The following is a 21,916-nucleotide window of genomic DNA, read 5'->3' as shown; positions in this document are numbered from 1 at the left end:
AAACATCATGAACTCACTCAACCAGCTTAAATCTGAGAGTATGGATTCTAGATGAATCCTAGTGCTCATGAAACAAAAGCAAAGGTCTAAAAGAAACAATAACACCAGGTATAAAATCACTCAACTGAACACAATGTCGGGAGTACGGATGAAACATGCATCCCAATGCAACATAAAAGTGCAAAAGTGGTTTGATTGATATCCAAATGGATTGTCCAAGTCCACGATCCACATTGTGTCAAGAAAACTCGAGAAAACAGGGCGGCATGCAAAACAAGGTAAAAACTCCAAATTTTAGAAAAATTCCAAAATTAAAACCCATTTGACCTTTGGGTTCAAAAACCCCAAAAATCCAAAAATAAATGGAATCGGACACCGTATGCAAAAATGACTAGCATAACAGCGTAAAATCCCAAACCCTCATCCCAAAAAATAGGGAAATGTTCATACCCACCCAACCGGGTAGAACTAGCATACAAAAATGGAGGGGAACACTAGTTCTCAGCCTCCAAAAAAATGGCTACCAAAAAAAAAAGTAGAAACGGAGCACAAACAATAAAATAGGAAATCCCTACCTCACAGCCAAAAGGGAAAAATGGGAATCTGAACCATAAAATAAATATCCTGCAGAAGTAGCTAAAAATTGCGGTAATCCAAGGTTTCTCCGAGCTAGATCCAATGAGCCAAACCTTGCGACGATCCCACACCTGTAGCTCCCACAACGAACAAAACAGTAAATCCTCATGAAGAGGATTTTGGGTTTTACTCTCCAAATTTCCAATTTGAAAGTGAGAAGTGAGGAATTAAATTCCTCTTTGGATACTTATTCACTTTTTGAGTGAATAATCGATTAGGGCAAATAACCAGCCAACCTAGTTAAACCTCGAATCGACTCAAACAAAAATAGGCTATTCCTATAAATAGGAATTCATCTATGGTAAAGCTGCTAGAAATTAAAATAAAATAATTCAGAAGCTCGAAATCCCGAAAATACATAAATCTCTTTAATAACTTTCATGACAATGCGAACCTCTAAATGCACAGACATGCTTACTGGTCTAATCACATAATGCAAATGAGTTCGGATTTAATAATCACCGAAAGGTTTAAATTAAAAATTTAATTAAGGATACATCGACCATATAAGGATGAATCACTAACTCCATGTGCCACTGCTAGGAATTTAAATCCTGCACACTAAACAACACGATCAAGTGCAATTGCATATAATAACATAGCCAAAACAATAATGCGTTAAATCACCTAATTTAACCATTTATTTAATTATATTAAAATAATCTATTTACATCACTCACGTTCACATAAATCATAGCAACATAGGAATGAAGTAAATAACCATAGCATTAAATCCATCACATAACAAAATCAGAGGTATGTCCAAATACCAGATAACTAGATATCATCATAAAACACACTGTCATCTCAAAATGGCATCATCATGCAATATGATTAATTGAACAACATAGTAGTCTAAAATCCATGATACTGGAATCGAAGTGTAACATCTAACCCTCAGGTCATCTTAAATGTAAACATAACATGAGTAACAATTATCTCTCTAATCAGAAATATAACAAGGTAATGTCCGCGGCACATAACCAAATAATCTCACATGAACAATCCATTTAATTACTTACACATTTAATAATGATTGATAACTCTACATTAAAAAGGAACTTAAAACACATAAGAAAAAATAGTCATAAATATGACTAATCACTGGTACAGGAACCTAGTCTAGCGTAGCATTGTTATAGAAAATAGTGCAATCTTTGCACACATCTCAGGGTAATCATGGAACAACCTCTTGATACCACATTGATCTTGGTAACCACTAGCACAAACCTTAATGAACCAAAAATCACATCATAATCTCAAAGATCAGTCAAAAGCATAATCAAAGCAACTAATAAAGAAACATAAATCCAAACACCTCAATGGTGTAGATCACTCAAGGTCACAATCATGATTCCCATCACAATGAAAGATCAGCAAGGTTGCATCCATCAAGATGACTTACAAAAGTCAAATGGGAGAGGCACTACAAAGAATATAAGGTAGAAGCAAGTGCCAAAGAAAAGGAAATAAAAGAAGCAAGAAGAAAGTGTAGGAGTTGATGAAATCCAACTCCGCAGTTGCCAAGATCACCTACATGCAAATAGCTTGCTGAAGAGAAACCGAAAGAGCAAGAGCATGAAACAAACAATGCAAGAGAAAATATTTCACAATAGGAAAATGAAATTGCTATGTGAATGGATTGATTTACAATGAGAGAGAGACCGTTTAAAAAGGCCTCATGGAAGCTTGTAGAACAAGCTGGAAGGAGGTAGAGGACAAAAATGACAACTCAGCACATATCCACAAAAAGTGGAATATGCTAAAAAAGGAGAAAACTCCCGAGTTGTCAACAACTAACCACTACATGCATTGAATGCTAAATATTAAATAAATGCATTAACCTAAGTAAGCTTAAGTAATAGAATAAATAATTAATTATTAATTATTTACTCTAACACCCCCCCTTAAGTGCAACTTACGGGAATGCCTTAAGCTCCTAAAACTAAGATGAAATGCATAATGGGTCCCGGCAACGAGGCCATGTTAGGTACCCATGTACAATGCAACCTCTGTAAAAAAGAGAAAGAGGGAAAACCCTATGGGAAAAACACTCCTCCAAAAAGAGGTAAAAACAACATGCTAAAAAAAAACATGAAGTGAAGGAAGGAAGGCCTCAACCAATCCCCCCAAGGACAACTTCCACAAGAAATGTTTCAAGAGACTCTCTCAAAACCATAAGTATAACCAGCCCCCCCATGAGAATAGACACCAAGCCCCCCCCATAATGATGGAGCTCCTGTAGAAATGATCGAACCAATGAAACTCCAATTCGGAAGGAACAAAGGCACGTAACAAGGAAATCCCTGCGTGAGAGGAGTAACTGGAAAGCCTAGCTGATGTCTAGAAGAGAATGTATGAGGAACTGAAAAGGGAATCCCCAAGGCAGGTGTGATGGCATTGTCATGAATGTCCACTGAAGTATCTGCAACAAGTGTACCTTGAGTCTCAATAAATGAAGCTAGAAGATCAGATGTAGTAGAAGGAGAATCTTGTAGAGAGGAAAAGCCCTCAACTGGTTGTGGTCTGGCAGTCAAAATAGGGATCTCAGGAACAATACAAAGGTTCAAGTGTCCTGACTGCACCACACGATGCTCCTGCAAAAGTGAAGTAGTGTGCTCCAACAATGGAGATTGTGGACCAAAGTGTGAGAAAGAGTAGAGACGAGTGGAAGGATCAACTGCCCCTGTAGCAATAAGTTCTCCTGTAGCACAATCTCGAATGAAGACTGAATCAATAGTGAACTCAACTGTCTTCCCTGATCCACTGCGTGTAATCTGAGAAATTGAGAGAAGGTTAGCAGATAAAGATGGAACATACAATACATCATTGAATATACCATCTTGGATGTGAACTGAACCTTTCCCACAGACTGGTAAGGCAGTGTTATTCCCCATGAGAATGTGAGGAATAGGAGAAGTCTCAAGAGTGGAGAAGACACCTTGAGAAGATGTCATATGGTGAGAAGCACCTGAATCCAGTATCCAAGGAACTTGTGAAGGAGATGCAATGGAAGCCTGAAATGCATGACCCTTTCCAAGATCTGATGTAGATGTTGAAGAGGTGGAGGAAGCCTGAAAAGAAGACCCTTGTGAGGTAGAAGACGATGGAGAAGAAATAGTGCTCTTTTGAAGGAGAGCTTGTAAATCAGCAATCTGTTTCTCATAGCCATCACATCTCTTCTGAAGAAAATGTGCCCATCATGAGATCCTTTTCCACAATAGGAACAAGTAGGAGTCTTAGTCTTCTTTTTCTCCTTCTTCTTAGAAGATGATGAACCGGTAGAAGAGGGATCAGATATCTTTTTTGACGTCTGCTCCTGTGTAAGCAATGCCTGTGCTTGTGAACCTAAAAGTGAATCCATCTGGGTAATCTTGGACTGTTCACGGGTTAACCGATCACAAAATGTCTCAAAAGAAGGCATCATGTGTCTATCACCCAAGGCATCCATAGTGGAGTAGAAAGTGGAAGAGAAGATTTGATACTGTCCCTTTAACTTTGAGAGTATCAAAAAGATACACTCATCATCTTTTTTGTTCTTCCCACATCCTTGTAAAACTGCACGCAAGGATTTGAACTTCACTAGAAAGTCCTCAATGGTGGGAAAGCTACTTGGTGACAAAGAAGTCAATTTTGCATCCAACTGAAGTGCTCGGAACTCATTCACCTGTCCAAACAAAGTCTGAAATCTCAGCCAATAAGCCCGTGGAGTAGTCAAACCATCCAGGTGAAACAACAAGTTGTCTGAAATGTTGAGTGCAATAAGCCCCATGGCTTCATCCATCTTGTTCCTGTGCTATAGAATCTCATAAGGTCATTGGAGATTAGGCTGATGCTCATCCAGACAAGACCATAGACCTCTTGACATTAGAAGTCTAGTCATTTGTGCCTTCCATGTGTGGTAGTTGTGTGGTGTGAGACGGGATATAGATGGATCCGCCATTGAGAGAAAGAAGAAGACGAAAGTAGAAGGGCCTTAACTGAAGTAAATTTCAGAAAAGAAAGACACCCCCCCATAAACGTACAAAAATATCTCCCAAATACCACACAAAAAAACAACTAAGGAAAGAAAAAAACTGGAAAGGAACCTGGATTTGTTGATGCAGAATAAGAGGAAACAAAAGCCTCTACTTTGACACCAAAAATGGAAGCTCAAACGAACTCAAAATCATGAAAAACTAGCACCAATATGTCCATCTCTGAGTCAGATTTTCGACGCTTCTTTCGGATCGAAAAAAGACCTCTGTATGCTCAAGTTATAGCCAAAAAACTGACTGCTGCTCCAAAAAAGCACTTGCTGGAAAATTACAGATAGGGGCATAAATTTGACGGCCGTATGCCCGTCACAAACTAGTCACCGGAAAAAAAAATCTGTCACGGTAAGGTGATGTCAGACGCTGGGAAAGTGATGTCATCCGACCAGAATATGATGTCAGCAAATCTCTGTCAGCAACCACGTGGCGGTCAATGAGTTGGAGCAGACAGCGCCACGTGTCGCTATGTGGTTGGATAGGCCGCAGGGCGGCGGAGCGATGAAAACCGTCGGTGGCGGTGGCGCCCGGGAGGAAAACCCGGTGGCGCCGCTATCTGTGGTGGTGGAGGCAGCTGCACCCGCACGGCGGGAGTTTTGGGTGGCGCCACAGCGGGAGCTGCTTGCGGAGAGGCTCATCGGAGGCGTGCGAGCGGAGATAGGGTGGCCCTGCAGTGGTGCATCGGCGCTGCTGCGGTGGTGCTCGGTTTTATATTTTCTTTTTATTTTTGCACTGTCGCGCGTCCGTATGACGGTACGGCCAGACCTCGAAACAAAAAAATTTGCCTTCCGGAGTTTTGTCTCCAAAAATGGAAAGTTTTATATGAATTTTGACTGTAAATGGCCTTCCGGATCCAATGGTGATGTCCATTTGGGCTGAAAGTGCTCCAAAAATTTGCTCTACCCCTGATTTGAAGAAAAATTGCACAAACAAACTAGGGTTTGTGACTTCAAATCACGGCTTCAAAAATCCTTCAAACAAGAAGCAGCAGGGAGGCTCTGATACCATGTAGGAGTTGATGAAATCCAACTTCGCAGTCGCCAAGATCACCTACATGCAAATAGCTTGCTGAAGAGAAATCGAAAGAGCAAGAGCATGAAGCAAACAATGCAAGAGAAAATATTTCACAATAGGAAAATGAAATTGCTATGTGAATGGATTGATTTACAATGAGAGAGAGACCGTTTAAAAAGGCCTCATGGAAGCTTGTAGAACAAGCTGGAAGGAGGTAGAGGACAAAAATGACAACTCAGCACATATCCACAAAAAGTGAAATATGCTAAAAAAGGAGCAAACTCTCGAGTTGTCAACAACTAACCACTACATGCATTGAATGCTAAATATTAAATAAATGCATTAACCTAAGTAAGCTTAAGTAATAGAATAAATAATTAATTATTAATTATTTACTCTAACAAAAAGAAGATAGAGGAGAAGGAAGTAGAGGAAGAAAAGAAGGATGGAGAAGAAAAGGGGACAGGTGAGTAATAGGAACAGAGTGTATAGGAAACACAATTGCCATCTCCTAGCCCTACTCATTCTACCATTACACCTGCAGAGACAATCAAGATAAAATATGTAATTGACACTTTTGGTCATAAAATCAATCCATTAACTACAGAGGATCTATAAAAGATCCTTAACCAATCAACACAAGTGGCTAGGCTATGTTCAAGCCGAATATTGGTCAGTGTTGATGAACTCCAAAAGGCAATAGCTAAATTAAAAGAAAACAACATGCAAACACAAGAACCACCTGTGACCATACAATCTACTAGACTTTTACTTCTTCCCCCACCATCTCCACCAAAAGAAGTCACAGTTGAACTTTAGCAATTGAGTGCAGTAGTAGGGGATGATAAAGAGAAATCAGTACAGTCAACAGGAACACCCCCAACCAAAATGGTAGAAGAAGAGAAAAAAACTGAAGAGAAAGAAGAGACAGGAAATAAGGAGGAATTTGCAATACAAATTTTGGTTGAGCTACCAAAAATAGGTACTCTAGCAAAAACTCTTTAGCAGCCAAGCACTCGAACACTAGAACTAAAAATTAGAACACCAGGCTCGAGCTCCACTATGGTAGCCAGGACAACTCATTATGGAATTCCTAAGCTTGATGAAGAAATAAAGATACCCTACTATGAATCTAGTACTCTCACTAAGGAAAATATGAATCAAATTTAGAGTGCATTGGATAGAAGAAGGAGACAAGAGACACTTAGAAAGGATTACAAATATAGGCAAGCATTGACTGAAATCAAGGATCTATTCATGGATGCCTTTAGTGTACAATCTCTAGATGAATCAAGACCAATTATAGAACAACTATCAGATTTAGTCGATCAGGTATTAAATGAGGACCATGACACCAATGCAAACTAATGGAATGGTCAGAAAAGAAATTCCAAGGAAGGTAAATGAGAAGATAGAAAATGTTATCATACTAGGACAAGTTGATCTGGGTAAGAAAATAGATAGGGTTAAAATTGTATTAGGGAATATATTCTCCCTTTACAATAAACTATGTGATTTTTCAAACTTGACACATGAGACTAGCTAGAAAATAATGAGCTTGGAGAGAAATCTAAAGATTTCTAGTATGCAACTCCAAATAAATCTAGCTTAGAGTGAGAAGCATCTTTCCCAGACACTTCATACTCAAAGGGAACTAGATATATTATCAGCAGAGGAGGCTAATATAAAAGCTAAGTTATTGCAAACTCAATCCTCCATCACCCCTCACTTAGAAGTACTTCACAAGGAGAAAATGTATGTAGAGTTAGTCCTAAAGAAAGATCCCAATCTTTCTACACATGAAGGACTTTTAGACCTAGCAATAGAGCTCGCAATCCAACACAAGTTATTGGATATTGCATTAAACAATTGGGATGCAGCTCTAAAGATACTCCTTGAAGTCAATAGCTCATTTTTGGCCAAACATGGTACTACTCCATAAAACCCTTTGAAATTAGTCTCCAAAAGGGGGAGATATATTATAGGGGGAGTAATGAGCAAAGGAGGAGATATATAGATACTATGGGTGCATTACCAAATTTTGACAAATTTTGATCATTATGATTATATTCTTTCACTCATTACATAGCCAAAAAGGGGAGACAAGGAATAAAGAAGTGAAAAAGAGATGTAAACTTGTGGTAATCACATACAATACAAGCACATCACATAGATCAAATATGGTATATAGGGTTAGAATGAGGAAACATGTCAAAGGACAGAGAGGATCAAGCACATTAGCATAGAATGGCATGGAATTTTAATTTCAAAGGCATAATCAACACAGGGGAGTTATAAGATATATTGCTACTCACAATTTTTGAAATTTTACATGTAAGTCAAGAAAGTAAAGAATGTACTCAATTAGACTAAGTTCATAAATTCTTAGTTAAGTGTTTTTGAGACTCATGTCAAAGGGGAGATTGTTGGTCAAGTAAAAAGTATTGACAAATGAGTGTCAACACAAATAACCATTTTCATCATGCATGTTGAGTACAAAATAGATGCTGAGCTAGAATTTTGGTAGGTGCTGAGTCAAAGTTAGTGTTGAGAAGATTACAGTATAGTACGTGCTGAGTGATCCAAGAATTATTCATATACCAAGTAAAAAAAATCATTCAGGTGCTGAGCAAACCAAGAAACATAGTTGATGTCGAGCAATCCAGAAATAGTGTGTGTCGAGCATTAGCAATGCTCCATGTGCCGAGCAATGCAGAATCAACATAAGAGTTTGTACTTGCACAAACTAAGATGTAAACTATTTTTGGAGCTAACTTACAAAAATTTCATAGGAGAAAAAGGATAAGGATGAGTCATTTGCATTCCCTATGAAATCTACATGCAACCAATTAGAAAAATGGTGAAGGCATGCAACCAATAATAAAAATGAAAAGTATAAGTGGGAATTTGAAATTCAATTTGGATCGTAGATCCATACCTAATCCTAGGTCTTCATATTCTTTATAAGGAGAATGAATGCAAAAATGGGAGAATATAGTGGAATTTCAGCATGAAGAGAAAAGACTTAGTGAAAGGGATAGCATTTATATATTGAGTTAATTAGAATAGAATAGGCGACATACTTAGAGATCAGATCTAGTAGAGATCAGAAGAGAAAGAGCATATCAAGTGCCTGAAACTAGCAATTTGAGATTGCATTCAATCAGGTTAAATGTTCTAATACTCTTTAACAATTGTATTAGAGGATAAAATTTTATGGTGATAGGTTAGCTTAACAGCTAGGTAGGAGAGCCTTTGGAGAAAGTCAAGAAAATCCTATGTATTAGGTGGGTTTAATAGCCTTTATGTAAATAATTTAATAGGGTGATACTTCTTATAAAGTGTTTGTAAATCATTTCAACAGGCCACTATTAACACATTGTAAAGCCTTTTGTAGGGCAGGCCTTTAACAGGGCAAATAATCAGAAGTGCTTGAACTCATTGTTGCAGTAATATTTTGTGGGTGTCATCCCCACCCCAATTTTACCTTCTTATTGTTGGAGGGTTTCTGAGTCACCAAAATCACTTGTATTATGTGTTGATGCATGTTCTCATTTTATGTTTATTTACTTGCATGAATGTTCATTTCAGTTAAATTTTGTTAAGGGTTTGAAAATAAAAGTTGGTTACTTCTGATATGCATGTTGTAAAAAACCTTAGAAAGAAATATACTTAGATTTTGGGACTCAGAAAATTGTCCAAGCATGAAATCGGTTTACATTAGTGTTTTTTTTTTTATGTATACATATTGATGATGATGTGTATAACCTCAGACATTTATGGATAGTACAAAAAAGAGTTATGTAAGATTTATAGTACAATGAAATGAAAGATAAAGAAATTATTTTATTTACAAAATAATTACTTGACCAATTAGGGTTGACATCCTAGATGTTTACTCTAATTTGAAAAATTGTATTGTAGTCCTAGATGACCCAACATTAATTTGTGAAAAGGCATTGTATTTATGCAAACATATCTTACAAGATTATTGTGAAGTGATTTTTTAAGCAACATGTGAAATTTGTAAATGCAAAGTTTTGTATCATATACAAAAGTGAATTTTGATAACATAATTTTGTGATCCAAGATCAAGATTAGGTCAGATATCAACTAAAAGAAGGTACAAAATCAATACTTCTATATTGGAGGAACTTTAATTACTTATTTGAGTATTGAGCTCTTTTTGTAATTGAAAGTGCATGTTTGGGTAGTGGGCTTTTCTTGCACACATTGTACCACAACTCCTAATAGGGATTCAAAGTCTCCTAACAAGGACTCCCATGTACTGAATGAGTTTATAGACTCATAATAAGGTCCATCCTCTAACAAGGAACATATGTATTAGTACGTCATCTTGTGTGTATCATCCCCATTGAAGTTTTCCCTTGGCCAAGGTTTCCCTAGTTAACAAAATATGGTGTTATGAGTTCTCTTTAAGCATGGTTATTATTATTGTTCAACATTACTTGTTTACTTTGTTATTCATGGTTCAAAGTAATAAATAATTTCTAGTTGGTGACAAAATTTTGTAGAATACTAATTCACTCCCCACCTCTCAACATTTCCTATTTCTAACAATTGGTATCAGAGCATAGTTACTTAGAAGAGGCTTAACAACTTGAGTAAGATCCCTATGGATATGGAACAATTGATGGAGAACCTTGAAGAGGCACTTGAACAAATTTTTCTACTTACTAAAGAAAGAGATAAGCTGGAAAATAGATATGAAGACTCCAAAGTATATTTTGGACAATTGAAGGACAATGTTGAACATCTCAAATCCAAGCTTGAATCTACTGAATTTGAAACTAGTGATTATGAATATTCAAAACTAAAAATAGAGTACAAGATCTTGAAGCATGAATTAAAGATTACCAATCTAAAGTTGAGTTTGAAGAATGATCCTAGGAAATTTGAATCTAAATTGAAGACTAAAAATTTAGATCTTAGAATGAATCTGGCAAAGAAGACATCTAAATTTGAAACATTAAAAGGAGATCATGAAGAACTTGAAAAGTACAAGACTAATGTGAAAGGCTAACTAACTCAGTGCAAGCTATGATTGGAAAAGCTTTATACTAGTAGAGAAAAGCTTGTTGAATTAATGTTAATAGAAAGACTTACCTATGATAAGACTGGTCTTGGTTACCTATTTAACATGTCTACAAAGAAAATTGAAAGTGGATTAGATCTAAAAGAGAAAGATAAATCTAATGATAAGATTGAATCAAGTCAATCTTTTGATAAATAAAAACAAGTTGGACAAGAGAAGGTAATTGAGAAATTGGATGAACCTAAGCAAGTGGAATCTCTTAAGGAAACTAGGTATGAATTTTGAGGTAAGTATTTTTCATGTAATAAAATAGGTCATATGATTTTTGTTTGTAAAAATAAGTCATTTAGTTATGTTACAAAATTTTATTGTCATAATTGTAATGGTATTGGTTGTAAAGAAATTGATTGTAAGAAACCTAAATATGATAATGATAGAAGAAATGGTACAATGTTAAAAAATACTAACCCTGTAGATAGAAGAAGAGTTGATGAGAGGACATCAAGAGAAAGAAAGTAGATAACGTGTTATAAGTGTAACAACTTTGGACACAGCTTGAAATTGTCAAGCACCTATTGATTAGCAGAATCCTAGAAGAAGAACCCTAGTATGATAGTTATGCAACAACTTCGAACATAAAAAAATTTATTGTAGAATGAATAGAAGGAACAATGGAAGAAACTCTAGAAATGATAGAAGGAATCATGAAAAAAACTTCAGAAGCATAAGAAACAATGGAAGAAACTTTAGAAATGAAAAAAGGAATCATGAATGTAACTCTAGAACTAAGAATGACAATTAAAATGACACACATGTAGTAAGTAAACTTAGAGAAGAACTTGATGAGGCATTTGTAAAGGGGTTAAATTTTTTTGAGGAAATGTTAGATGATGTAGTGATTGTAAGAAATCAATAAAAATGAAACTAATAAAACAATCCAAGAAGCTTGATGTGAGGAATTAACCATAAACCAAATGGGGAACCAAATGGAGCAACAAGAATGGAGACAAGAGATTTTGAAAGGGAAAAGTAAAGAAAACCTTGTGTAAGATTATGAATGGAAGGAAAAAGCCCTAAGAAAGGAGAGAGAAAGAAGGTGGAGCAAATAGCTCATTACAATAACATCAAGATGATGTGTAGAAGAAGTACTGAAAAATGAGAGAGGCATCTCTTTTATAGAGATGAGAAAGGAGTTTCATGTGGTTGCATGTGTAACTCCCATTTCTATAAATGGCACCATTCATAATAAGTGTGTGCAAAGTGTCAAGATCTTCTTCAGGAGGAATAACTATTTTCGTTAATAAAGGAATTACAAAAAATGAGTTATCCTTACACATGGACAATAGGACAAGAAAATTACATGTCCTCCACATGTGGACTAGAGGACAAATAATATAAGAATACCTTGGTTTATCCCATATAATAAATAAATACAACCAAGTAAAGATTACTAATTCTAACACCCCCTTTTAATCTTTACTTGGGGAGATTTTATCAAAGGGTGTCAAACCCAATTTACAATATTACAACTTGATTTTTTGAAATATCTTTATTGTGCAAGAGGTTTCTTATTAGTGTGGGCACATCGTTGGAGAGCCAAGAGAAGTGGATAGTCCTTCAAGTGTGTTACATATTCAAGGGTAAAACCACAAACCTGTGTCACCTTTTATGAAGAAATGTGATATCAGAATGCAACAGTTCAACATTAGTGACAAAAAAAATGGTATTTGTGTTTATAATTTGAAAATGATGTAAACTGATGAAATGTGTAGAATTGGATGAAATTTATGCCTATCATTTTTAAAATTTTTTTTGAATAAGAATTTTTTCATTTCTTTTATTTTGAAGTCCCTTTTTTAACTATAAAAAATATAGGGTGTAGTTCCCATAAAAGAAAAATTGCAAATAATCTTTTTTTGTTTTGATTTAAAAATATCTTATAGATGACATGTATATCTAGTGCACAAAAAAATAAATAATTATTTTTTATCTATATTTTCTTTGTTATAAGTACTCAAGCTTGACCTTCTCAGAAGCCAACAATTTTTTCTTCCCGTCAAAATTTCCCAATCAAATCTACACCTTCTTGAGAAAAATTACATATTCATGAAGAGGACTCTCTCCTCTAGAGATAAATATTATTTTATTATTTTTTTTGTATGATTTACTATTTTTCTCCTTTTTTAAGTGAGCATCTTCTAAAATATTGAAATATCGACTTATAATATTTTGAATTTATATAATGATGATATTGAATCTAAGATCTATAAAAGGGTATTTTTAGTTTTGGAATAAAATTGAGTTTTGATAGAGAAATGAAATTTGACCAAAATAGGTTTTGATATCACAAACGGTGACATAGATCTATGCTTTTACTCTCAAGTGGATTCATGTGGCATAGGATCTGTACAAAAAATAATGATGTCTTGTATGTGCCTTGATGAATTACCTAAAACATAGATACATGAAACAAGGCAACTATCCACTAGGATGATTTTGGCTTATATTAAAGTTAGAAACTTTTTAAGTATAAGTAAACTCTCATAGAGTAAATTGAAATAGAGTGATAAATATAAGTGTAACTTAATACCACAAAGAAATCAAGATAAATCATATTATGCAAAGAACAAATATGTTATCAAAACTCTCAAGAAAGGACTATAGAAAAGGCTAGCTAATCAATCCAACATCAACAATGCATCAATCTTGTAGATATAGACAATCCCCTATTAAGTCATCTCACTACAAATTAATGGGTGATCAATCCATAACATGCATGACTTCCAATTTATGAAATGAAGTATGTGGAACATTATATGTTATGATTTCAAAGATACCAAAGGAAACGATTGCGAGTATTAACAATAGATTGCCTTCAAATAAGAGTAAAGTTCCTTCAAGATGGGTCAAATTAACTAAAATTGGAGGGAAATTCCAAGAATAGCATCCTCTTCATGAGGGATTAAAATAGAACAAAATGGTGGGAAAATCCATATATATCAACCTTCAAAGTAGAACCAATAGAACTAGATGGAGGGAAACTCCATATAAATCTTAACCTTTCAAAATGGAACAAAGAGAACCAAATGGAGGGAAACTCCATGTGATTAAATCATATAAACCATAAAGTGCCAACATGGAAATAAAATGATGCTAGAAAAGCATAAACTACACCATAGTAATGTTGAAGGCAATTGTGTATAATAACTCATAATCTCAAGGAATAATCAATAAATATGAAGAGCCAAAAAAACATGTGTATTTGTGAAATATATAAGAACACACTCATAATTGAAAAGTCACAATAGATGCAATAGTTTGTATATTTATCAGGTTATATATGTGGGCCCCCATATATATATGAACAAATATACCTAAAATATCATGGTAGAAAATCATGCAAATATAATTAAGATCATATCAAAGTCACAGAAGGTCAATGGTCAATGGAAAAAAATTATTTGAAGTAAATTACAATCAAATGACAAAAACACCATAATTTATAGGTTTCATAGCATACTAAAGATAAATGTCAAAGATGTTGAATAAGGATTAGTAGAATTTGTAAGATAACATATCAAACCATATTTGTACTAATTAATTCTCCTAGTTTTAAGTCCACCCATTCTAGTAATTTGTCTCTTTTACTAAGTAAGTTATGAAACCATTTAGTTTTTCTCTTAGTAAGAATAGATTTATCACTAGAAAAATAGTCATGATCTATAAATCCATCATTAGTATCAACATTATCATCATTACCATCATGAGATGAAATAGGAGGAATAAAAGGAGATACTAGAGGAGTAGGGTTTATAGAAGGAGGTTGGTCCTCTAGTAACACGAGTTTTTCTCCACTAAATTCTTCATTTTGAGTACTAGAATAGTCATGCCCATCACTTTCTACAATGCAAACATTTCTTGCAATTTGTACTTTGTTAGTAATAGGATTATAAGCTTGACAACCTTTAGTACTTCGTATTTTTCCACTCATGGCCCTAGTGCATGTAATTTTTTATGGAATAATAGGAGGTAATACTTCAAGCATATTAGATGAGATAGAATCAGAATTCAGATGACCAAGCCTTTCATGCTTCATATTAAAAGCAATATTTTCGTGCAAAGAGTGTCTTAAAGAGGTAAACCTAGAAAAATTTAAATAAGTTATCATGATCTAACTTAGCATTAGTAAAAAGTTCATTATTGTTAGGATCAATAATAGAGCACATGTCCTTATGAAATTCAACTTTATAATCTTGACATAATTTGGCAAGAGAAATAAGATTGTTTTTCGAATTAGGAACATAAAGAACATCATGTAACTTTCCATTTAGAACACTAACATTACCAAATCCTTCAACTTTGAAACTATGATTATAAACTAACTAAATTGGAATATTAGAAGTATCGGGTTGCAAAGAATCAAATACTTCTTTATGAAATGTAAGATGTTGAGATGCACTAGTATCAATGATCCATTCTAATTGTCTAGAAACATTGTAACTAATAGTAAAAGAATGGCGAGATGGATGACAAATTTGATTATTGTTAGTCATAGGTTGCCTATATTTTTGTTTTTAAAAAAAATTATTATTTACATGGCCATCTTTCCCACAATAAGGACGATGGGGTTGTTTATTATATTGCTTAGGATGAGCATCATTATGATTTGTGTTTGGATTATTATTATTAATATTATGTGGTGCAAGAGCACCTACATAAAGAGAGTTTTTTTTTTTTTTTTTCACTTCCACATGTAAATATGTCCATCATGCATTAGGATAGATCATGTTATTCATTTTTGAGAGGTTGTGTTCATGTCATATAATCTTTTAATTGCATTTAGTTATAATAAAGGCTTATTTTGTAAGGCACTTACATGATTTGGCACACCTATAAGCCACCATGTTCAAGTTGTCAACTAGCCTATAAGCATGTAATTAGTTCATTTAATTCAATATTATGATAATCTAAGTGTTTCATTGGGGCCAGACAAATAGAAATGCATGGTAGTTTAATATTGCTTGCATAATACAAAGTTGCACTTTTAAAGTTAGGAAATTCTGGAAAGTTTTAGAAGTATAAGAGTCTTTTAAATACAAAATAACTCAAAAGGCCAAGAGACACATTTATATATGATTTTTTGGTCGAATTATATGAGAGGGAAATTTTATGAACAACAAAAGGGTTTTTTTTGACAAGCTTGGATACAAAAACAAGAGAGATTTTCTAATTTTAAAAAAAAATGTGTGCCATGATCTAGTTCCCATTTGTATATGTAACCTAGTAAACAACTAAAGCTTATATTTTCAGATACATATTTGAATTAGCTTTCCAAAAAATTTGGTTAGAGGTTCTGACTCTTTTGTATGAGGAAGAAAACTGAAATTTACTAAACAGTGGTCAAAATTTTAGGTATTGCTCTTCACATTTTTTTTCTTGTTTCTAGATTTGTCACATGTTTGTATGCAATGGTAAGGGATTGAATCCTTCATAAATGTTTAGGGGGTTGGAATATATTTCAATTGAATTAGGTTTGAAGTCTCAAGATTCTAGTATATGTGAGATAGGATAAAATCTTTGATAGAAAGTATGAATTTACTTGAAATCCAAGGGTTTTACAAAGAAATTTGTTTTTTTTGTTATCTCTACATCATTATTGGTATCAGAAGTTGGGGAAAGGTCTTGAATAATTTTGGTTTTATTTCATGATTAGATTCTAAAGTAAAAACATTAAACATGGTCACCACTGCTAAATTGGCAAAGAAGATGCAAGAACATGAGAAAACCAGTAAGTGGTTATTGGATGAAATTGAGAAGTTGAAGGGCTAGATGGATAAAAGAGTAATGATTTTGTCAAAGAAAGAGAAAGAAGGGGAAGAAGAAAATTCCCCTAAGTAGGAGGTGGTTAACTTGCCTACAAATAAGAGATACTTCATAGAAGCCCTTGAAAGAGTTGGCAAGAAGGATGCCAAAGGTGACCTACCCATCCTTTTAGGAAAGATGGATGTTGATGTTGTTGTGGATTGGATAGAATCCTTGAAAAATCACTTTGAATGTGAAAATTTAGTAGAAGAAGATAAGGTAAATATTTCCAAGTTAAAGTTGAAGGGAGAAGCCCTCACTTGGTGAAATTTCACCAAGGAGAGAGGGTCAAATAAGGTAACAACATAATAAATTCATGGGGTAGGATGAGTGCCAAGGTAAGAGAAAATACCTACCTAAGGATTATGAATTCTAAATACATAGAAGGAGACAAAGTTTAAGACAAAAGGAGCTAGATGTCATAGCCTATACTGAAGAATTTCAAAAATTGAGCTTAAGGGCAAAACATCTAGTGAATGTGAAAGTGTAAAAGTTGCTACATACCTCAATGGATTGAGGTTGAACATTCAAGAATAACTTTATCTATTGTTTCTTGATAAAATTTAGAAATATTATCAATTAGAATTTAAGGTGGAAGCCAAATTGAAGAGAATAAAAGAGAAAAATAGAAGAGGAAGAGGAAGAAACCAAGGGGGGAGAGGAAACTTCCAAGGAAGAGGACAAATCCATGAAGATCATGAGGAGATAAAGCAAGAATTTAGTCAAAGTGAAGGAAATTTCAGAGGTAATTTTAGAGGTAGAAGAGGTAATTCAAGAGATAGGTTTGGTGATAGAAGGGAAAGTCCAATAACTTGCTTCAATTGCAATAAGGATTGACACTATGCATCTAGGTGCCTGGATAGAGCTAATACAAGTTCACAAGGTGAAAGAAGAACACATTTGGTACAAGATGATGAATACCAAGAGAAGGAGATGGTTGATTTAGATAATCTACTTGAAAGATGGTATGTGCACCAAGTTGTGGTTCCCAAAATAATGCACAAAGGTTTTTTTTAATTTTCAAAAGCATGTACACAATTTTGAAAAGTAAGAAATTTCATAAGTAGACTACAAACCCATGGCCCATTTTATTCTATTTGCATTTCTCCTCACAACACACACACGGATTGAAGAAATTGAACAATTTTTCCACTTGCCTCCTCGAAATGCCTCCTCATCACCGAAGTTCAAGATTGGGATCATGTCGTATGTTTTCTACTCTCTCTTTTGTATTGTTTTATATGTTTTTGCATTGTTTTGTAAGTTTTTACATTGTGTTGTAGATTTTTTTTTCAAATTTTCTTTAAATTTGTTTATTTATTTAGATTGCAATTGGTTTCTTATAAGGAAATTTGAATAATGAACTACCAAATCCCTAGCCAGATCAAAAAAATCAATACGAAAACCCTCCACAAGATCTAGATCAAAACCCTCAACAAGATGAAAATCAAAACCCTCCACAACAAGTGCAAGAAATTTCGCAACCTGCACTAATTGGAAGACCTCCTCCTAGCACCCAAGACAGCATAATGAATGAAATAGAATGAGGGAAAAATAAATTAGAAGCACTCATTGGTAGGTTGAAAGCTTCTAGACAAACAAATCTGATGAGAGTACAATTGGCATCCTCCCTCAAGTCCATTATGACCTATGTACCTTTTGTTAGTGGTCAGTTGGATATTTGTCATGTTAAGAGGGATGAAAAATGAAGATATTATGCAAAAAAATTATCATATCAAGATGTAAGAAAAAAAGAAATAGCAAAAGGTGGCATTTGTGCATTGTTTAAAAATCCTAGAGGACAAGATATTGTTAAACATACAACTAAAAATTTCCCCATCCATTGGTGCATACACGATGGTATTAGAAACAAATTTTGAGATAGATGGTGCATGGCCTTTGATGCCCCTCCCTACAATAATCATGAGGTTTCAATGTGTTTCTTAAATAAATTATACTGTGAATTTGTGCTTGGGGAGATCCCCAATTATTTTGATATATTAGAATCTCAGGGTAGAGGTGCGGGATCATTACTCGAGAGGCCAAGGGCATGGCCTGACCCTAATGTAGTTAGGGCACTTGTTGTCAAGCCATAGGGTGAGCATGTGATTATTCCTTTAGTTGTAAAGGAACATGTAGAAACAATCACTATAGGGACTATTAATACTTTAATGAAGACCCTCATTCATTGCACAAGTCCATTAGTTGAGGAGGAGCCTTCTGTGCATCACGATCACATGTGCACATCATGTGGATCCTTATGCACATTTGATAGTCATGTTGGAGGCAATATGGATGATGGGCTAGTCACTAATGAGTTCTTAAGTGACACATTTGGCATTGACACACAGGTAAATTACAATTATAATAAACTAATTTGATCACATTTCATATGTATAGTGAATTACTAATTAATTAGCATCTATTAACATTGTTCAAAATTTAGGTTAGGAGTGTTGGCAACCCTAGTATAGATTCCCTAGCCCCATTTTTTGTCCCATGGATGAGTCAAGCGATATGTATTGATTTAATCATTTAAATTCATACATATATTTATTATGTAATCATATGAAGGATTGACAAAATTTTTTATGCATGTGCATTAGTTCTCTACTAGACCATCGACATTCACAAGGGACTCTAAGCCTAGGCATGATACGAGCTTCATAGAGGTACATTTGTTTCATCTGAATTTAATTCATTTGATTATACTTGTTTCATTTTTCATATTACATGTAAATTATATTATATGACATGTAACTATAGACATTTGAGACTCCTCCTCATCTCTGATAGTCCACCCACTATGGAATTATTGTAGCAATGGCTAGCTTAGAGGCATTGACCGAGGTATGAAAGAACTCTCTTGGTTTTAGTTACTATTTATAATAGTTAGTATCAAAATTTCTAATGTTATTTATAAGTGATTATATTGATTGAATTGTTGTAGAGCCTTATTACACCCTATCGTCCATGAGCTTTTGAGGTGGACATACAGAGTGACTATTTCATGGTGGTAAGAAAATAATTAATTTTGTGTGTACATATGTTTGATTTCAATTTATAATAATTATTGACTCATATCTACTTTGTTTGTATACGCTCAAGTTAGAGATGAGCTTAAACAAGAGGACAAGGGAGCATGTAAGGAAGACCCCATCATTCCCATTATCTCCCTCCACATGACAATCAAAGACCTCTAGGGATTTTTTTCCTTCCCCTCATGGGAAGGAGAAGATATAGTTGATAGAAACACATGTATAGGTATTAGTGGACATATATGTTGGATTTTATGTCAATGGACATATTCAATATGCACTTGATGTATATATGACATTTTATATTTGATGTATGATATATATTTAATGCATGACATTATTAGACTTATGAAATTATTGGTTAATATATGATATGTTTATTCTTGTATGAAATTATTGGTTATCATAATATATTCTATGTTTGTTCATGTATGACATTATTGGTTATCATAATATATTATATGTTTGTTCATGTATGACATTATTGGTTATCATAATATATTATATTTTTGTTCATGTATGACATTATTGGTTATCATAATATATATCTTATTTTTCTTTTTAATGTTATAAGTACATTTTGTGTATCTCATTTTAATGTAAATTGCATCCAAAATGATGTAGAGTGCTCACACCAAAACCTAGTGGATTCCTAACAAGAACACTTTTAAAGCAAAGTACCTTTCCCATCTTCATAAGTGTCTTCAAAGACTCTTTCCAAATTTGTTACAACATTGAACAAACTTATACCCAACTTCACAAAACTGATCTCTTTCCCTATTCAAGACTTGGAAAGCAATAAGGGAAAAATAAACAAATTTGAGAAATGGATCATAATCAACTTCTTGCTTCAAACTAACATCTTAGACACTTCAAGGAACACTTAATAACTATCTCACAAACTTTAGTCTATCATCTATTCCATCCTTAAAAGAGATTCTTCAACATCCTATGAGTGAAAACAATCTTCCAATATCCTATGATAGTATTTTCTTTGCAAAAACATGTAATTTTCTGATTTTCAAACAACTCTTCACAAAGGGAAGTAATTATATTTCAAACCCATGAAATGGCTATTAAGAAAAATAAGAAGATCCTTAACATCTTCCACTAACTCCATTTGATGATAACATGTAGCTAAAGTGGTGTTTCTTTCTAGAAAAGTATGAGTTTTCTATTCCAAATAGGAAGCAATGATATTTAACAATAACTCAATGATCCTATATACAAGTTTAACATTAGCAGTGATTCCTCACTATATAAAAAAACTTAATAATCACTAACACCTTATGCCTCCTCTAAATTAATAGAGGGTATTTTCATCATGTTACATCCATTCCAATTGATTAAGTATAGTTAGTTTGATTGGTTACAAGGTTAATTTTAAGGTTTTCCAAAAAATTGCTAGAATTGCCAAAAACTTGTCAGCAACTTTTATTGCAAAATGCAATTTTTGCACTAACTCTTCCTAGAAGTTAACCAAGTAGTTTTTGGTCACACATAGGACCTATATAAGGTGTAATGACTCTCAAAAAACTTATTGAGTCAACTTATTAAAAAAAAAACAAAAAAGAAAAATCATTAGGCCTAAGGCAACTTGGGTTTATACTTGACCTCAAGTTCCTTGACCTTACAAACAAGGATTACCTTATTACCATAAAAAAATAACATTTTCAAAGTGAGGTGTATAATCACCCCTTTACCTTCTATCATGAGTCTCCATCATTGGATGAGATGACATATCCAATTGCCATAGTCAAAGATTGTTGCCCTATGGTATTTATTGACTCTTAGTGATGATTTGATTTAGTGCGCCTACAAATGTTTGAGCACTCAATGGGATGGGAGGAGCTTGATGCTAGTGTTTACCTAGACCCTGGGAGCTAACAAAATAGATAGTTCAATGCCATGATGAAAGGTGAGAGAGATTTGGCAGTTGGCAACTTTATAATGGCCAACACTACAAGTTTCAACATCACCTGAGATGGCATTGCAAAATAAAAATGGATTAAGGCCTCCAAAAAGTGAGAGAGGTTATTGTAGGTCTCCACAAGATGGTCCTATAGCACCCAAAATTATATCCATACCTAGCATGAGCTCCAATATATTCCCCATTAAAAATTGTAGTCCTACAGTATTTAGTGACTCTTAGGGACATTTTGGTTTGGAATGCTCGAGAATATTTAAGCACCCAGAAGGACAAGATAAGCCTGGGGTTAGGGTTTTCTGAGCTAGCTAGAGCTAACATAATAGATAATTTTATTCACTGATGAATGGTG

General features: G+C 34.2%; 1 protein-coding gene across 1 annotated transcript in view; it reads right to left on the bottom strand.

Moving 5' to 3' along the window:
* Window positions 1-5,068: 5,068 nt before the first annotated feature.
* The window catches only part of LOC149557737 (uncharacterized), a 180,122-nt gene continuing 163,274 nt past the window's right edge, over window positions 5,069-21,916 (bottom strand). Inside the window, exon 2 of the mRNA XM_089830433.1 lies at window positions 5,069-5,467. Coding sequence (XP_089686559.1) covers window positions 5,069-5,467 — 399 coding nt within the window. The remainder of the gene's footprint in view (window positions 5,468-21,916) is intronic.

This window comes from Cupressus sempervirens, chromosome 5 (assembly GCF_028749045.1).
Source record: "Cupressus sempervirens isolate cs-2001-9-10 chromosome 5, ASM2874904v1, whole genome shotgun sequence".
Taxonomy (NCBI): Eukaryota; Viridiplantae; Streptophyta; class Pinopsida; order Cupressales; family Cupressaceae; genus Cupressus; species Cupressus sempervirens.
Note: the sequence above shows the minus strand (reverse complement) of the source record. Positions and strands in the feature narration are given on the sequence as shown.